The sequence below is a fragment of the Calonectris borealis genome, chromosome 8 (genome assembly GCF_964195595.1).
Source record: "Calonectris borealis chromosome 8, bCalBor7.hap1.2, whole genome shotgun sequence".
In the NCBI taxonomy this organism is placed as follows: Eukaryota; Metazoa; Chordata; class Aves; order Procellariiformes; family Procellariidae; genus Calonectris; species Calonectris borealis.
This window is the reverse complement of record NC_134319.1, coordinates 12,351,664-12,365,159: the sequence shown is the minus strand read 5'-3', so window position 1 is coordinate 12,365,159 and position 13,496 is coordinate 12,351,664. Positions and strand designations below refer to the sequence as shown.

At 62.3% G+C, this 13,496-nt stretch overlaps 3 protein-coding genes across 5 annotated transcripts in view; 2 read left to right on the top strand and 1 right to left on the bottom strand.

The window, feature by feature from the left end:
• Nucleotides 1-2,270, top strand: part of IPO13 (importin 13) — a 32,213-nt gene extending 29,943 nt beyond the window's left edge. The window contains exons 16-20 of one of the 2 annotated variants that reach the window (XM_075155981.1): nt 738-804; nt 970-1,028; nt 1,176-1,265; nt 1,408-1,589; nt 1,705-2,270. In XM_075155981.1, coding sequence (XP_075012082.1) covers nt 738-804; nt 970-1,028; nt 1,176-1,265; nt 1,408-1,589; nt 1,705-1,801 — 495 coding nt within the window. In that variant the 3' untranslated portion in view covers nt 1,802-2,270. Of the gene's footprint in view, nt 1-737; nt 805-969; nt 1,029-1,175; nt 1,266-1,407; nt 1,590-1,701 lie in introns of both variants that reach the window. The other variant, XM_075155980.1, reaches the window with a different exon arrangement.
• A 537-nt stretch (nt 2,271-2,807) lies between these two features.
• DPH2 (diphthamide biosynthesis 2) lies at nt 2,808-5,418 on the bottom strand. Its single transcript, XM_075155983.1, has 6 exons — nt 5,188-5,418; nt 4,991-5,103; nt 4,580-4,800; nt 3,761-4,399; nt 3,432-3,617; nt 2,808-3,335 (listed from the first exon to the last, which is right to left on the bottom strand). The coding sequence occupies exons 1-6, from the start codon at nt 5,332-5,334 to the stop codon at nt 3,211-3,213; spliced, it is 1,431 nt and encodes a 476-aa protein (XP_075012084.1). The 5' UTR covers nt 5,335-5,418; the 3' UTR covers nt 2,808-3,210.
• Nucleotides 5,419-5,645: 227 nt separating this feature from the next.
• ATP6V0B (ATPase H+ transporting V0 subunit b) lies at nt 5,646-12,471 on the top strand. Of its 2 annotated transcripts, none has more exons than XM_075155984.1 (8): nt 5,646-5,783; nt 8,883-8,931; nt 9,432-9,515; nt 9,981-10,058; nt 10,659-10,728; nt 11,057-11,108; nt 11,571-11,761; nt 12,147-12,471. In XM_075155984.1, exons 1-8 carry the CDS (start codon nt 5,717-5,719, stop codon nt 12,171-12,173), a joined length of 618 nt encoding a protein of 205 aa, XP_075012085.1. In that variant the 5' UTR covers nt 5,646-5,716; the 3' UTR covers nt 12,174-12,471. The 2 variants fall into 2 exon arrangements, with proteins under 2 accessions (XP_075012085.1, XP_075012086.1); XM_075155985.1 differs by lacking the exon at nt 5,646-5,783 and adding an exon at nt 6,264-6,386.
• The last annotated feature ends 1,025 nt before the right edge of the window (nt 12,472-13,496 follow it).

The following is a 13,496-nucleotide window of genomic DNA, read 5'->3' as shown; positions in this document are numbered from 1 at the left end:
CTGTGGAATGGCAACTGCAGACTGAAACGTTTCCCCCAAGTAACTTCCCAGTGCCAGCACAGGGGGGACCAAGCCATTGCATGGGGTACCACAGCTCAGAGTGTCCCCAGCAGCAGTGCCTGACCCCCAGAGTGGCTGGTGGCATTGCCAAGTGGCAGAAAAGACCCAAAACTTTTCTGATCTCAGAATTGCTGCTCAGGAACTGCCAAGCAATGGTAGCATCTCATTGTCATCTGTGCCCTGGAGCCCAAGCAGAGCTAGCTGCCGGTCCAATCTGGGGGTTACTGCTTGATCCAGTTGCTGTGACCCCAGGGACGCCAGCATCTTCAAGAGGAGAGGAGCAAAGCACAGAGGTGGCTGGTCTCTGCTGGGCCCCGCATGGCTGCCCTTGCCCTGGGAGCGCTGCTGCTGCCTGGCCTGCTCTGGTGGGACAGGAGCCCTCTGTCCTGTCTCTGTGTCCGAAGTGTTTGTTTGTGTACGCCACTGTGGCATCTATCCTCAGGTCCTGGGGTTGGCAGTCCCTGAGTGTAGTGAACTGCCTGGCTGTTTGATTGACATTTCCTTGGGGGGGGAAAGTGATGGTTTCCTGCTGTACTGTGTGAATCTGCCGTTTACCGTGGGTGTGCCCAGGTAAGTGTGCATCCAGGCAGAAGCTGTCTGGGGCACTGGGTTCCTCGGAGGCTTCCTGGCTGCCTCTGCAGCGCTGGGTTTATGCTGCCTGTCTGTGTGCCTTGCAGGCTCTGAAAAGGAAGCCGGACCTCTTCCTGTGTAGCAACCTGGATGTCAAAGCAGTGTTTCAGTGTGGTGAGTACCATGGGCATGGGCGCGCACGCCACCGCTCTGCGGCGAAGCCAGCCTGCTCCCCCTGCGGAGCTGGGCACAGACCAGCCAGGGGCTGGGGACCACCGGGCTGGTTTGGGATGGTGTGCGGGGTTTCTGCCTGCTAACCTGAGTGCTTTCTGCCCGCAGGTGTCCTTTCGCTCAAGTTCCCTGAGGCCCCAACGGTCAAAGCATCCTGTGGCTTTTTTGTGAGTATCGTGGCATTGTGCAGCCCCAAGGGGATGGGCTGCAGCCCCCTGAGGGACGGGAGGGCAGGAGTGGGGCTGTGGGATGGGCAAGGGCACTGCAACATGGAGCTTGCTCTGGCACTGAGCAAGCTGGGCTCTGTGTTACAGACGGAGCTGCTGCCCCGCTGCGGAGAGATCGCCCCGGTGGGACAGGTCGTGCATGAGAATGGCAAAGTGCTGCTGCAGGCAGTGCTGGAGGTGAGAGACGCCAGGACTGCAGGCTCCCCGGGCAGCTTTGGGCTCTGTGCCTGTGGAGCTGGGGGCAGAGAGCCCGGCAGCGTGGGTGGGTGCAGACAGGGTGATGCTGGGGGCTCAGCAGGGTCTGTCTGCTCTGTGGCAGGGCGTCGGTGGCCAGGCCTCCCGCAGCCTCATGGATCACTTCGCAGAAATCCTCTTTGCCTTGAACAAGCACTGCTTCAGCTACCTGAGCGTCTGGATCAAGGAGGCCATGCAGCAGGACGGCTTCCCCTCGGCCCGCGTCAGTCCTGAGCAGAAGGAGACCTTCAGCCAGCAGATCCTCAGGTTTGTGCACCCCTTCCTGTGGTGGCTGTGCCCCACTTGCGGTGGGAGTGACCCTCCTGCATGGCCTGGTGTGTCCCTCCTGCTTCATGTGTGTCCCCTCCCTCTGTCTTAGCAGAGAGCGTGTGAACAAGCGGCGAGTGAAGGAGATGGTGAAGGAGTTCACCCTGCTGTGCCGAGGGCTGCATGGCACGGAGTACACAGCAGACTACTGAGCACCTGGCCACGACCGCGGACAATTTGCCCGGACCAGCTCTTCCCCGCAAGGAAGCCCCCCCATCCTCCCTGCCCTGCTGCAGTACGGCTCGTAGAATAACCCTCCACCTAGAATTAACCCACTCGGGACGCTCCTCAGCTAGATTTGGTGGCCGCATCTCGTGTCAGCATCTTTGTTCCCCCCAGCATGCTCCCCCCTCGCAGGGGACGGGAGTGCCGGCTGCAGGAGGCGGCGGTGGGGAGGGGGAAGCCTGGGCAGGACTGCCCCAGCACGGACTGTCCCGTGCCCGGGCTACCAGCCCTTCCCTGGCACTTCCCCGTGGGTGCCCGTGCGCCGCGGCGGGGAGGCTGCCCCTGTGCCTGTGGCAGTGGCTGGCTGGGCAGGGGGGCTCGCCCCCTGCTCGTTTGTACGTGTGTGGTTGGGAGGGGGGAGGCCCCGCACCTAATTATATTAAGAATATTTCTATGTTGTGGCTGTCGTTATTGTGGTGCCCGGACTTTGCCTGCCCCTTGCCTCTGGGGAAGAGCACAGCAGAGGGGGTTAAATCAAGGCTGGGATGCCCCAAAGCCTCCTGTCCCCACTGGCTGTGGGAGGGATGCCAAAAACAGTGTCCCCCCTGCTCGCCATGCTCTCCTGCCCGGCATGGAGCAGCTCATGGAGCAGAAACGGTCCTGCCCAACACGAGAGGGGCCAGACTCCATCCCTGCCGAACGTGGGGTCCTCCCTGCAGCACGGGATGTGTGCGCCCCACTCCTATTCATGGGAGCAGGTGAGGGGCTTGCTCACACTCGGAGCCCTCTCCCCTTTGCCTTAGTTTCCCAGCCCAGCCTGTGAATGTGGTTTCATTTCTGGGGGTCCCAGTTCCGGTTTGCTGTTCTCTCAGGCTGGTTTTAGCCGACACCAGAGCGAGAAACGTGTATTTTCACTCTGGGATGTCTGGTATCACCCCTGCCTCCACTCCTCAGCCCATGTTTCATTCTAGAAGACAATTCACTCACAAGTCCTTTTCCGTTCAGCTTTAGTTAGCTGCGATATCCCACATAAGCCTCGAGTCCTGGTGCTGTCGGCTCGCGCGAAACCGTGAGCTCTCCCATGTAGGGCCAAAGCTGCCCTGGACTGGGGAGCCCTCGGAGGCCGGGTCTGGGCCAAGCGCCTCTCCTGGCCCTGCTGCTGCCCTGGCCACCAGCCCCAGGGTGCCACGGGCATCCCCGAACACGCGCACACACAACTCCTGCTCTCCCACTGCAGTACTACTGACCCAAGGCTGCATTCACCGTGAGGCCAGCTGGTGGCAGGTCCAGACCCTCATGACACCCTCACAGGTCCGACACCCAGTGACAAGTGACGCCCGCGCCCCTGCACGCCCCCGGCTCCTGGCTGGATGCCGACGCTACTGCCGAATCAGGGTTACTTGCGCCCCTCGTCCTCGTAGGCAATGGCAATCCCTCGTCGGCCCTGCACTGCCCTGGAGACGGGCGTCTGCCCCAGCTGCTGCTCCAGGCCCCGCCAGCTGCGGGACTCCAGGAAGGAGGCTGGGAGGAGAGAGAAAGGGAATTGTCACTGAGAGCAGGGAGACGGCACCGCCCCTGCACTGGGGCTCAGCCCCACCACGAAACCCCATCACAAACCAGCAGGGCTGATCTCTGCGAGGGCCCGCGACTGGTCCCTGCAGGCCAGGGTGGTGCTGGGGGGCAGCTGGGGGGCCGGGGGGTCGCAGAGGTGGGTGGCGCGCATCTCCCCTGTGATCAGCGAGATGTCAGGAACGGCCTCCGCTGCAGGGACGGCTGGTGGGAGCTCAACGTGCGCACAGGCACCTGCCGGGAAATGGTAACGTTAGCCTGGTGCTCACATCTATCCTCCGGCCAGCACAGAGCTGGGGCAACTGCAGCCTCCAGGCAGGGGAGCGGGGCAGGACATGCCCCGGGAAGGTGTTGGGCAGCTGTTTTCCAGCTGTTACCTGGCAGCAGGTCTCGGAAGTCAGTGAGATAGTTCCCTGTCCATTCGCGGGCTGGGTTACAGGCCAGCTCCAGCTCGTAGGGGGTCACAACGGGCCGGTAGAAGTCGCTGGAGTCCAGCAGGGAGTTCTGAGCGCAGGCCACCAGGACGAAGATGTCCACCTCCAGGAAGTTGGCCAGCTTGGCGGGGTTCGGCTTCCCCACAGCCAGTGTGTAGCTGCGCTTGCCGGCCTGGCGCAGAAGCTCCCGCAGGTGCTGCAGCACGGCCAAGTAGCCAGCCACGCCGAGGGTGCCCACCAGGATGCCCACCACCTGGGCATCCCGGGCCCGCTCCACCAGGTAGAGGCGTCGCATCAGAGCCCTACTGACATTGAGGGTCTCACGGCGGCCGCAGCCGGTGGCAGGGTCGAAGGAGCTGAAGGGGCAGCAGTTCCAGGTCAGCATGAAGCTGGTGAGGGCCAGGCCCTCGGCTCCCACGTAGAACATGGCGCAGTCCTGCAGCCCTCCCGGCGCCTCCACTGGGAACTGGCGACCAAACTGCCACACCTCCCCGGGCGGTGCGGGGCCAGGAGGGTCCCCACACACCACCCTGGAGAAAACGATATTGGGGTACTCGGGGCACAACTGCTGCTCCAGCTCACCTGAAGGGAGAGAGGAGCAAGAACGAAACATGGCCACAGACCTGACAGCAGATTAGGGGAGAGGAGAGGACAGAAATCAAGACTGACAGCATCTGCCTGCCTGCTGCTGCCTCTTCCCCTGGCAGCTCTGCAGAGCTCAGAGCAGCACCAGAGACCCCCTCCCTGTCCCAGAGCACTCACCCATCGCATGGGCATAGACCACATCGCTCAGCACCACCACACATCTCTGCCGGTCGGGATAGAGCTCCCGGAAGGCCTCTGCGCAACGCCCGATGTCCAGGGGCTGCTGCCCGAAGATGTGCAGCACCGGGAGCTTTCTGCAGGGGCTGAGGCAGGCCGGGCCGTAGTGCAGCACTGCCTCGGCACCCGCGTGCTCGGCGGCCACTTCGTCCACACAGCAGCTGTGGGGAGGACCCGGTGTCAGACGAGCTCTGCAGCACGGAGCTCTTCCTCCTCCCTGGCACCACTGTCCCCAGCCCGGGCAGCTCCGGCCGTCGACCCTGCCAGGCAGGGGGCCAGCAGCCCCGTTCCTGCCCGTGGAGGACCCCCAGAACAACCCCCCCGGGACACCCCCCGCGGCCCCGCACAGACCTGCCATACGTGGTGTCTCCCAGGACGTACATCTCGGCCCCGGTCGCCGCCTCCATCCGTGCCGCCACCGCCGCCGCGTCTGCCAGGAGCTCGTCGGGGAACTGGAGAGCGACCTGGGGGGATCGGGAGTGAGGCACCGGGGAGGGGCGGCCCGCCCCCGCAGCCCCCGGCCCTGCTCCGCCCCCGGCCCCGCTCACCTTGCGGAACCCGCCGCCTCGCACGAAGGCGGCGGCCCGGCCCATCTCGTAGAAGCCGTCGAGGTCCCCCCGCGGCGCCGCCGCCGCCGCCGGGCCCAGCTCCCGCTGCAGCGCGGCCTCCCCGTCGCTGCTGAAGGCCGTTGCCATGGCGCCGCGGGGTCGGCGGGTCAGGCCCGCCACGCGGGACCCCTGCGCCCGCTTCCGGGCTGGGGCGCGGAGCCGGCCAATGAGAACTCGGCACCGCCCTCCCCGTTCTCGGAAATCCCGCCCCTGACGGAGCGGGGCCTATCGCGCTTCACGGCAGGGGGAAGAGGGGAAGGACAGCCAATAGAAAGAGGCGCTCGTCGCGGTGCGTTATGGTCTATGTAGTTCCCTCGGGGCTGTGGGTTCGGGCAGCCAATAAGCGGGCGCGGTGGCGTCACGCTGTTTCCGCTCGGGCGCTGCGGTTCCGCTCACGTGTCCCGCGCGGGTCAGGTGACGCGCTCGCGCCCGGCCGGCCCGCTCCGCTCCGTCCCGCGCCGCTGCCGCCATGACGGGGCTCGCGCTGCTGTACTCGGGGCTCGGCCTCGCCTTCTGGACCACGATGCTGGGCGTCGGTCAGCGCCGGGCCGGGGGGCTGGGGGTCACAGGCAGGGCCGGGCCGGGCTGGGCTGGGCTGTGGGTCCTGGGCCGTGGGGCAGGAGGGGGCTCTGGGCGTGGGGAGAGACTGCGGCAGTAGCTCGGGCTTGTGACCCCGCTGGCGGCTTCGGAGAGGGGCTGGGGGTTTGCTCTGGCGTGGAAAAGGAAGGCGGCGGTCGAGGGGGTGCAGGGTTGTCAGTCCCCCGGTGGCTGAGCTGCTCTCGGGCAGAGGCAGGAGCGCTGGCCTATGGCCTGCCACGGCACCGGGAGCGCTGCTGTGGGGCTCCTCAGCCTGGGCGCTTTGAGCTGCTCCCTCAGAGGGCTCGGACCCCCAGCAGCTCCATGTATCTGCCAGCTGCTGTTGGATGCGCAGCTTTCGGCACTCTGAGCCGGTCCGGTTGATCTGCTTCTCTGTGTGTGCGAGAGCAGAAAGGTGCCGGTGGCAGTCAAGGGTTGTGTTGGGATTTGGTGGATTGGGGGAGGTAAAGGCAGGTGCCTGGTTTTTCAGGCTGTGTCTGATGTCTCCTGGACAGAGGTGATCGCCCCCCGCTTTGCCAAGCTGTGGCAGCATAAGGAAATGTGTGAGTTTGTCCGGATGATTGCAGAGTGCATGGTCGTGTTGCAACTTGTGGCGGCGTAGGCCCTGCTGCCAGTAGTATTGGGCTCAGCGGCACTGAGGATGGATTTAGTGGTTCCTGGGAAGGGGATGACTCCAAGGGGTAGCAAGAAGATTTTGTGGTGGAGCTGCTGGTTATTTCCTCTTTCAGCACAGTGAAGTGACCATAGGCCAGGCAGAGGCTGGGGAGACCTTGGCTCCCGCCTCAGCGTTTGGGTGAGGGGAGAGACTGAGTCAGAAGCTGAGGGTGTCTCAATCCCTCGTGTTTCCAGGGCCTGGTGAACCCAGTGCTGGGCCCAGAGCTGCCTTCCTGGGCTCCCTGAATCATGCGGCTCGCACCAGCACAGACACATGCGAACTTGAGACTGTTGGAGAATGTCAACGAGCTGAGCCCAGATGCTTTTAACTTCCCCTGCCCTGTTGCAATCACTTTTCAGGGAGGGAGCGAGCAGGAAGCGGTCTCACTGTGCGCAGTGTTGCGGTGCCTCTTTGTGCTTTCCCACCTTGTCCTGAGCCCTGCTTTGGTGCTCCGGTCCTGCTGCCCCAGCTCTTTTCTGCCCTTCTGGCTGCAGGGATCCAGAGCTCACAGGAAAGCGTCCTTCACCCTGTTTCTTTTGTATATGAATCCAAGTCTACATCTGCTCTTGAAGAGATGGAAGGTGCCCCAAGGATCTGCCCTGAGCTGGTTGTAGCTCTTTTTTACCACTCCTGGTGAGTGGGGGCAGCTGAGGCTGGCTGGGTTCAGTTCCTGCACTGCGAGCCAAGCAGCGAAGCCAAAACACAAATCTGAGACTGGCTGGGCCCAGCACCATAGAGATCATCCCTGAAGGTCGCCAGGCGTGCAAACGGGGGTGCAGCAGCCCTCCATGCTCCCTGGCCATGGTGGCACCGTTCCTCGTGTGTGTGTGTTGCTGCAGGGGAGGGGAGCACCACGATTCTGCGGGCGGGAGGAGTGACCAGCGTTACTGCTTCCCGTTTAGTGCTTGCCTGGCAGTGCTTGTACATCCTCCTGATGCACAGGGTGCTGAGCCCTGAGTCGCGTGTGGAGGGGTTAGCACACGGGGACGATGGGGACATCCCTGCTGTGAGGGTGGCAGGTCTCCCTATGCTGCAGTGCCGAGGCTCTCCCACGGGATGAGTTGTCCTCAGGTCTTGGCCATGGGCAGGGAAGGGCTCCTCCAACCTGGGGCACATGGTCCTGCCCCTGTATTGCTACCGGGCACAGCGCTGGCTTGCCATCACTCCAGCCTCCAGGCTGTGACTCGCGGAGGGGGAAGGGAGCAGCAGGACACATGCAACGGCCTCTTTGCTGCTTTTAAGCATTTCAGAAATCTCCTATTTCCTCTTTTTCCAGCCCTACACAGGGTCATTGTCACACAGCCGCTGGCTCTAGTCAGCAATAGTAAAGAGCCATCCCTTCACCCTCTTTATCTGGTGTGGAGCAGACAATGCCATGCTGCCTGCACTTATCTGTTCCTTAGGACCAGGTCTCTCTCTTTTCCAGCTGCACGCTGCAAGTCATGCGAAGAGCGAGTGGCTCTTCTGGTCTGCAGCTGTGTTTCCCGCTCACGAGCTCAGAGCAAGGCAGGGTTTCAGTGCGAGCACCTCTGCGTCTGCTCCGGCTGCGTGGGGCTGCTGGGTGCAACTCCCGGCTGCGATTTGGCACAGGAGGGGAGCACTTGGGGTACAGCAGGGCAAGCGGCCCTTGTAATCCCTCCCTGGAAAGGAAGGGCTTTTCTGGGTTTCTCAGGGCTGCACTTTGGTGTCTCCTGCCTGTGTTGGAGTACAAATTTCTCTGGAAATTACTAACCTTGGGGGAAAACTGAGGACAGCAGGCATGTCTTGAACATCCAGAGCCTTGGCAAGGGGGATGCTGGGGAGCAGCTGCAGCTTCTGGTGTTGATGGGCTCCTGGGGAGTGGCACAGACCCTGGTGGAATGGTGACAGAGCAGCATGTGATGGTCAGTCAGGGCACAGCCTCGCACCTCTCACCTCCCCTGTGAGAGACAAGAGCTCACGGCTGGTTGCCCAGTGCCGTGGCTCTCCAGTGGGGCTGAGCCGTTGGGTGATGCGGATGGAGACAGTGCTGAGACACAGGGCTCCTTACAGCCCAGCATGGCCTATGGGCTCTCAGCAGGGTCAAGGAACAGAAAATGGGTGCGACAACCACAGCAACCCTCTTCTCGGTGAAGACTGGGATGGGGTTTGGGAGTATCGTGGGTCCGGGCTGTCTCTGTCCTGCGCTGATGTGGGAGTGGCGGGGTCGCTGGGGCTGGACTTTGGTGGGGCATCTTGCCCCACAGCTCTGCGTGCCTGAGCCAGTCTTCCCAGTACCCTCCTGCGTGCTGTGGTGTGCTCCTGGGCCTCTGCCCCGGCGCTCTGCAGGTGGGGGAGGAAACAGCAGCGCTGGGCTAGTAGCTGGTGCCTCTCTGAAGGTTCCCGTGTCACTCTTGCTTTCTAGGGGTCTGCTACACAATATTTGACCTCGGCTTCCGCTTCGATGTCGCCTGGTGAGTTCCCTGTAAATACCGGCATCCTCCCCGCCGAGCACAGGGCTGTGTGAGGAGGTGGTCGGTGTTGGCAGTGCCTGCCAGGGAAGAGCACTTGCTTTTGAGCCACGGGCAGTGGTCACTGCGTCACAGGGGACAAGAGCTACAGTGCTCCCTGTGAGGCGGGATAGATGCAGCCCACGTGTATGTGTGACCGGCTCCATATAGGGTCCTGGTGCAGCCATCACTGCCCTTCGACCTCTGTCCCAGCCCGCGCCCCTCTCCCAGCAGCCTCCTAACCCAGGCTTTCCCTTCACGGTGAGGGAGGAAGGTCTCGCTCCATGTGGCTGAGGGTCCTGGGTTGCTGGCTGGCAAAGAAAGGCTCTTGTGTCCCACTGTCTGGCAGTGCCCAGCCCATCTCAGTCTGCATGACGGGGTGGGGAGTACCTGTTGTGGGGCTGTGCACCATGACTAGAGGGGCTCAGCCTGTGTGCTAACTCAGGGCATTTCTTCCTCTCCAGGTTCCTGACAGAGACCTCGCCCTTCATGTGGTCCAACCTGGGCATTGGCCTGGCCATCTCCCTGTCCGTGGTGGGAGCTGCTTGGTGAGTGGGGCTGGCTCTTCAGCAGGCTCCTGCTGTCCCACCTCAGTAGTCACTTACATACTGTGGTTTCCCGTGGCAGAGCAGCAGCAGAACAGCATATACCTGCAGGGGTGTGGGGCCGGGTGGGTCACTGCAGCAGTGGGGCCAGGTTGCTGGGTTCCTGGGGGGTCTGGGCAGACCACCTCGTGGGCTGCAATGGCAGTGGAGAAGCAGGGACATCCCTGGCTCTCTGGAAGCCGTGCCCCTGAGCCTGGGCCACGCAGTGGTGGCTCTTGTGCCCCAGCAGTCCTGCTGGCGTAGGTGGTGGAGCTTGGGACCAACTGTACCCTGGGGGTGGACAGGCCAGGTCTGCAGTGTCCCCCAGCTGCATGCCCAATTCTTTGCTCAACTGGAAGATCCTGGTTTTCCCTATTGAATCCTTCAGCGAGTGCCAGACTCTCCACCAACCACCCTTGTCTGCCACAGGGGGATTTACATCACGGGCTCCAGCATCATTGGTGGTGGAGTCAAAGCCCCTCGGATCAAAACCAAGAACCTGGTCAGGTAAGCACAGACCTGGGGTTAGTGCTCATGCTGCGCCTGAGCGGGGCAGGTCCCAACCTGGTGCAGAGGCTGCTGTCCTATCTCTAGCTGGGTGCTGTTGGCAGACCATTCCTTGCTGAGCTGTTTGGTTTCAAAACAAAGAGCCCTAAAGGAGCCAGAGTGCTGCTTTGAAGAGTCACTATGCAATGTCACGCAGTGAATGAGCCCAGTGTGCTCAAAACAAACACCCTGAGGTCACGCTTCCTGCCCCAGGCGGGGGTTCCCCTGGCCAGACCTTGCACAGCCTTTCCCCAAAGGAGCAGAAGGGGGCTGGCGCAGGGCGGGAGCTCCCCGGGCCTGCTTCCAACAGGGTTGTTATAGCTTCCTCGGGCGGCACAGCACAAGCAGCGCCCAGCCTTTGTCCTTGGCAGCTGTCCCTTGTTTGAGAGGAAAGCAGCGGGTGGGCTGGGCTGCCTTTCTGCCCTTGGCAGCAATGGGGCAGGTTCAGATATGGCCATGGAGGGGTCTGGCTGCTGGCTGGCTGGGCACGAAGTGGTGGGGGCTGCTCAGGGTGGGGCAGAGCCTGGGACACTGTGCTCAGACTTTGCCTTTCTCCCATAGCATCATTTTCTGCGAGGCTGTGGCCATCTACGGGATCATCATGGCAATTGTCATCAGTAACATGGCTGAGGTACAGGAGGACCTGGGGCTGCCCTGCCAGCCTCAGGGCCACGGTGGGGATGGGCAGCTGGGCATGGGCCAGCATTGTGAGTGGTGGCCATCTGGGGACTTGGGACACTGTTGTGGCTCTGGGAGCCCCTGGGCTGGTGGTCTGTGTGGTGGCCCTTGTCCACGCACAAGAGCGGGTTGGGGGAGCAGATGTCATGAAGCCACCCAGGGACATGGAGTCAGGGAGCAGCTCTGGCCAAAACGTGCCTGCCTCATGCTGTATTGGGGGCAGGTACCTCTCTCGGAGACCACAGACTTGCTGGTAACCCAGGCCCTGTGCTTTCTCTCAGCCTTTCTCTGCAGTCACCCCAGAGACAATTGGAGCCAGGAACTACCATGCAGGTAAGGACTGCTGAGTCCCCAGTGCCATCGCTGTGAGCATTGCCACACCCTGACTGCCACCTCCTGCTGCTCCCTCTGCCCTGGGCTGTAGAGAACAGGACTGCGGGGCCCCGCTCACCCAGACCGTGGCCTGCTGCAGGTGTCTGAAGGACACGTGACTCTTCTGCCAAAAAGCGGCTTTTTAGTTACCTTCTTGATGCCCTCCTGCACCCAGCTGGGCTGTGCTGCCCAGCAGCAGCACCACTCCTCCCTCAGGTGGCAGCAGATCGCTGTCACCTGCTGGCCTGGCACTGCGGGAACCGGGGCGCACCCTGGAGCAGTCCTGCTCCCCAAACAGGAGGACGCTGCTGGTGCTTGGCAGCTCTGGATCTTCTGTCACCTCGAGGCAGAGCTGCTGTAGTGTGCCCCGGGTGCGGGTGGAAGGGGGTTACCCCCTGCTCTTGCAGTGTTCCTCTCTCACAGGTTTCTCCATGTTTGGGGCTGGCCTGACTGTGGGGTTATGCAATCTCTTCTGTGGGGTCTGCGTGGGCATCGTGGGCAGTGGGGCTGCCCTGGCTGATGCCCAGAACGCCAGCCTCTTTGTCAAGATCCTGATCGTGGAGATCTTTGGCAGTGCCATAGGGCTGTTTGGGGTCATCGTTGCTATCCTGCAGGTACCTGCCTCCTGGGGCCACCAGGCTTATGTGAGCACAAGGTGCCTGTCACCCTGTGTGCTCTTCAGCTCCAGGGAGACACACCTACGCTCCAGCACAATCCTCTGCATTGGGATGGGGTGGCATCTCGCAAGGTTTGGGGTGGCACAGCTGTCCCCACAGCATACCGTGCCTGTTTGCAGCAGTGTGAACTCTTTTGATGGCCCCTCTGAGCAACTGTCACCGAGGGTGTCATCTTGGGTGCACCGTGTGTGATGCCTATGTCTTGTCAGTGGGGCTGATAAGCTGTCTGCAGCTTCTGGACGGTCCAGGGGTGCTTGGGTGGGACTGGGGTGCTGGGCTCGGGTTTGTGGGGCATGGCCTAACCTCTCTTCTTTCTTTCTAGACATCTAAAGTAAAAATGGGCAACTGAGCCCTGTCCCACCCAGCCTGTTCCAGCCCGCCCCAGGAGGTGCTGTATATATTTATTTAATGTTTCTATCCTTGACTGGGGCGGGAGTTGCCCGGTGGCGGGAGCGGGAGCCCAGCTGTGTAGAGCCCCAACCTGCCGATTGATCAGCCCCTCAGAAGAAACAAATTTCTCTGTGTGAATTCTGCCCCCAACGGCCTGGCCCAGCCCGTGGGGCCCTGCTGCTGCGTGTCCCCGGTGTGTGTAGAATCGACCACCAGTGCAATTCTGTGTCCGTGAAATAAATATGGTTCTCGTCCAAGGATGCAGCTTTTCCTCTGCCCTGCGCGTGCAGGGAAGGCTTGCAGAGAGCAAGTGCTGATTTGGGTTGACCCCTGCTCGGCGATTCCCCTCTGTGCCTCTGGCAAAGTCCCTGCCCGGCTCCAGGAGCCTAGTGGTGTCCTCCCTGTGTGGGGTTAACCCTGCTGCCTGCTCAGCCTGCAAGAGGCTGCCCTCTCTGGGCTGTGGGAACACAGAGCTCTGCTTTGCTGCCCAGAGCAGGTAGGAGGCTGCTGGAGCAGGCAGCAGGCAGCTCTGCGCTGCCTCTGCCAGGCTCCTACCAGCGCTGGCACTGCCCCACGCGAGGCACTGCCCCCCCATGCAGGCACAGGCACGAGCTGGTTTGGACCTTTCGGCTCCCATCCAGGTGGTTTAGCGCAGGGGGAGCGTACACAGTGTCCGTAGCCCACTTGTGCAGCTGGGGAGCACCAGAAGGGCAGAGGAGCAAAGCTTTTGCCCCTTCCAAGGCTGTCCTCCAGCCAGCAGCTCCCTTGTGTGATGGCTGGGTGCTGCTGCCTGGCCAGGTGCTGCTGGGTGCAGGGGCTGTCCAGTCTGCGGTGCCCCTCTGTCCTGGGGGGGGCCCTGGCAGAGGTCCCAGGGGAGGGGCGCTTTGTGCTGGCTCTGCTCCCCTCTCCCTGGCTGCAGTGAATACAGCGTGGGGAAGCTGGCTGTGGACAGCTGGACCTGCAGCTCTTCTGCTGCTCAGGGGAAGCGAAGAACAAGGTCCTCCTGCCTCCGCTCTGCAGAGAGCCTGGAGCCAATGCTTCTGCAGTCTGCTGTGTCCAGCACAAGGCCCTCATTCTGCTGTGCTGCCAGTACACCTTCACAGGGGGAGCTTCTGTCCCCCAGTGCTGTTAGTGGTATGTCAGAGCAGATGCATGCCTGGAGCTATCCATCTCTCTTCCCACCTGCATGCAACAGGCTGGGGCAGCACTGGGGCTGCTGGAGCCAGGGAAGTGTTCACGCCTGCTGATTTTTGCCCTTGAGACTAGGGCAGGTGCCTCTGCA

Bases quoted from the DNA above. Each gene is read 5' to 3' on its own strand.
- DPH2 (XM_075155983.1), bottom strand. From the start codon at position 5,334: ATGGCAACGGCCTTCAGCAGCGACGGGGAGGCCGCGCTGCAGCGGGAG. The intron at 4,400-4,579 runs GTGAGTGCTCTG...CTCTCCCTTCAG, and splicing joins GGTCTATGCCCATGCGATGG to GTGAGCTGGAGCAGCAGTTG. The intron at 3,336-3,431 runs GTTTGTGATGGG...CTCTCCTCCCAG, and splicing joins CGCAGAGATCAGCCCTGCTG to CCTCCTTCCTGGAGTCCCGC.
- ATP6V0B (XM_075155984.1), top strand. From the start codon at position 5,717: ATGACGGGGCTCGCGCTGCTGTACTCGGGGCTCGGCCTCGCCTTCTGG. The intron at 10,729-11,056 runs GTACAGGAGGAC...GCTTTCTCTCAG, and splicing joins TCATCAGTAACATGGCTGAG to CCTTTCTCTGCAGTCACCCC. The intron at 11,762-12,146 runs GTACCTGCCTCC...CTTTCTTTCTAG, and splicing joins TCATCGTTGCTATCCTGCAG to ACATCTAAAGTAAAAATGGG.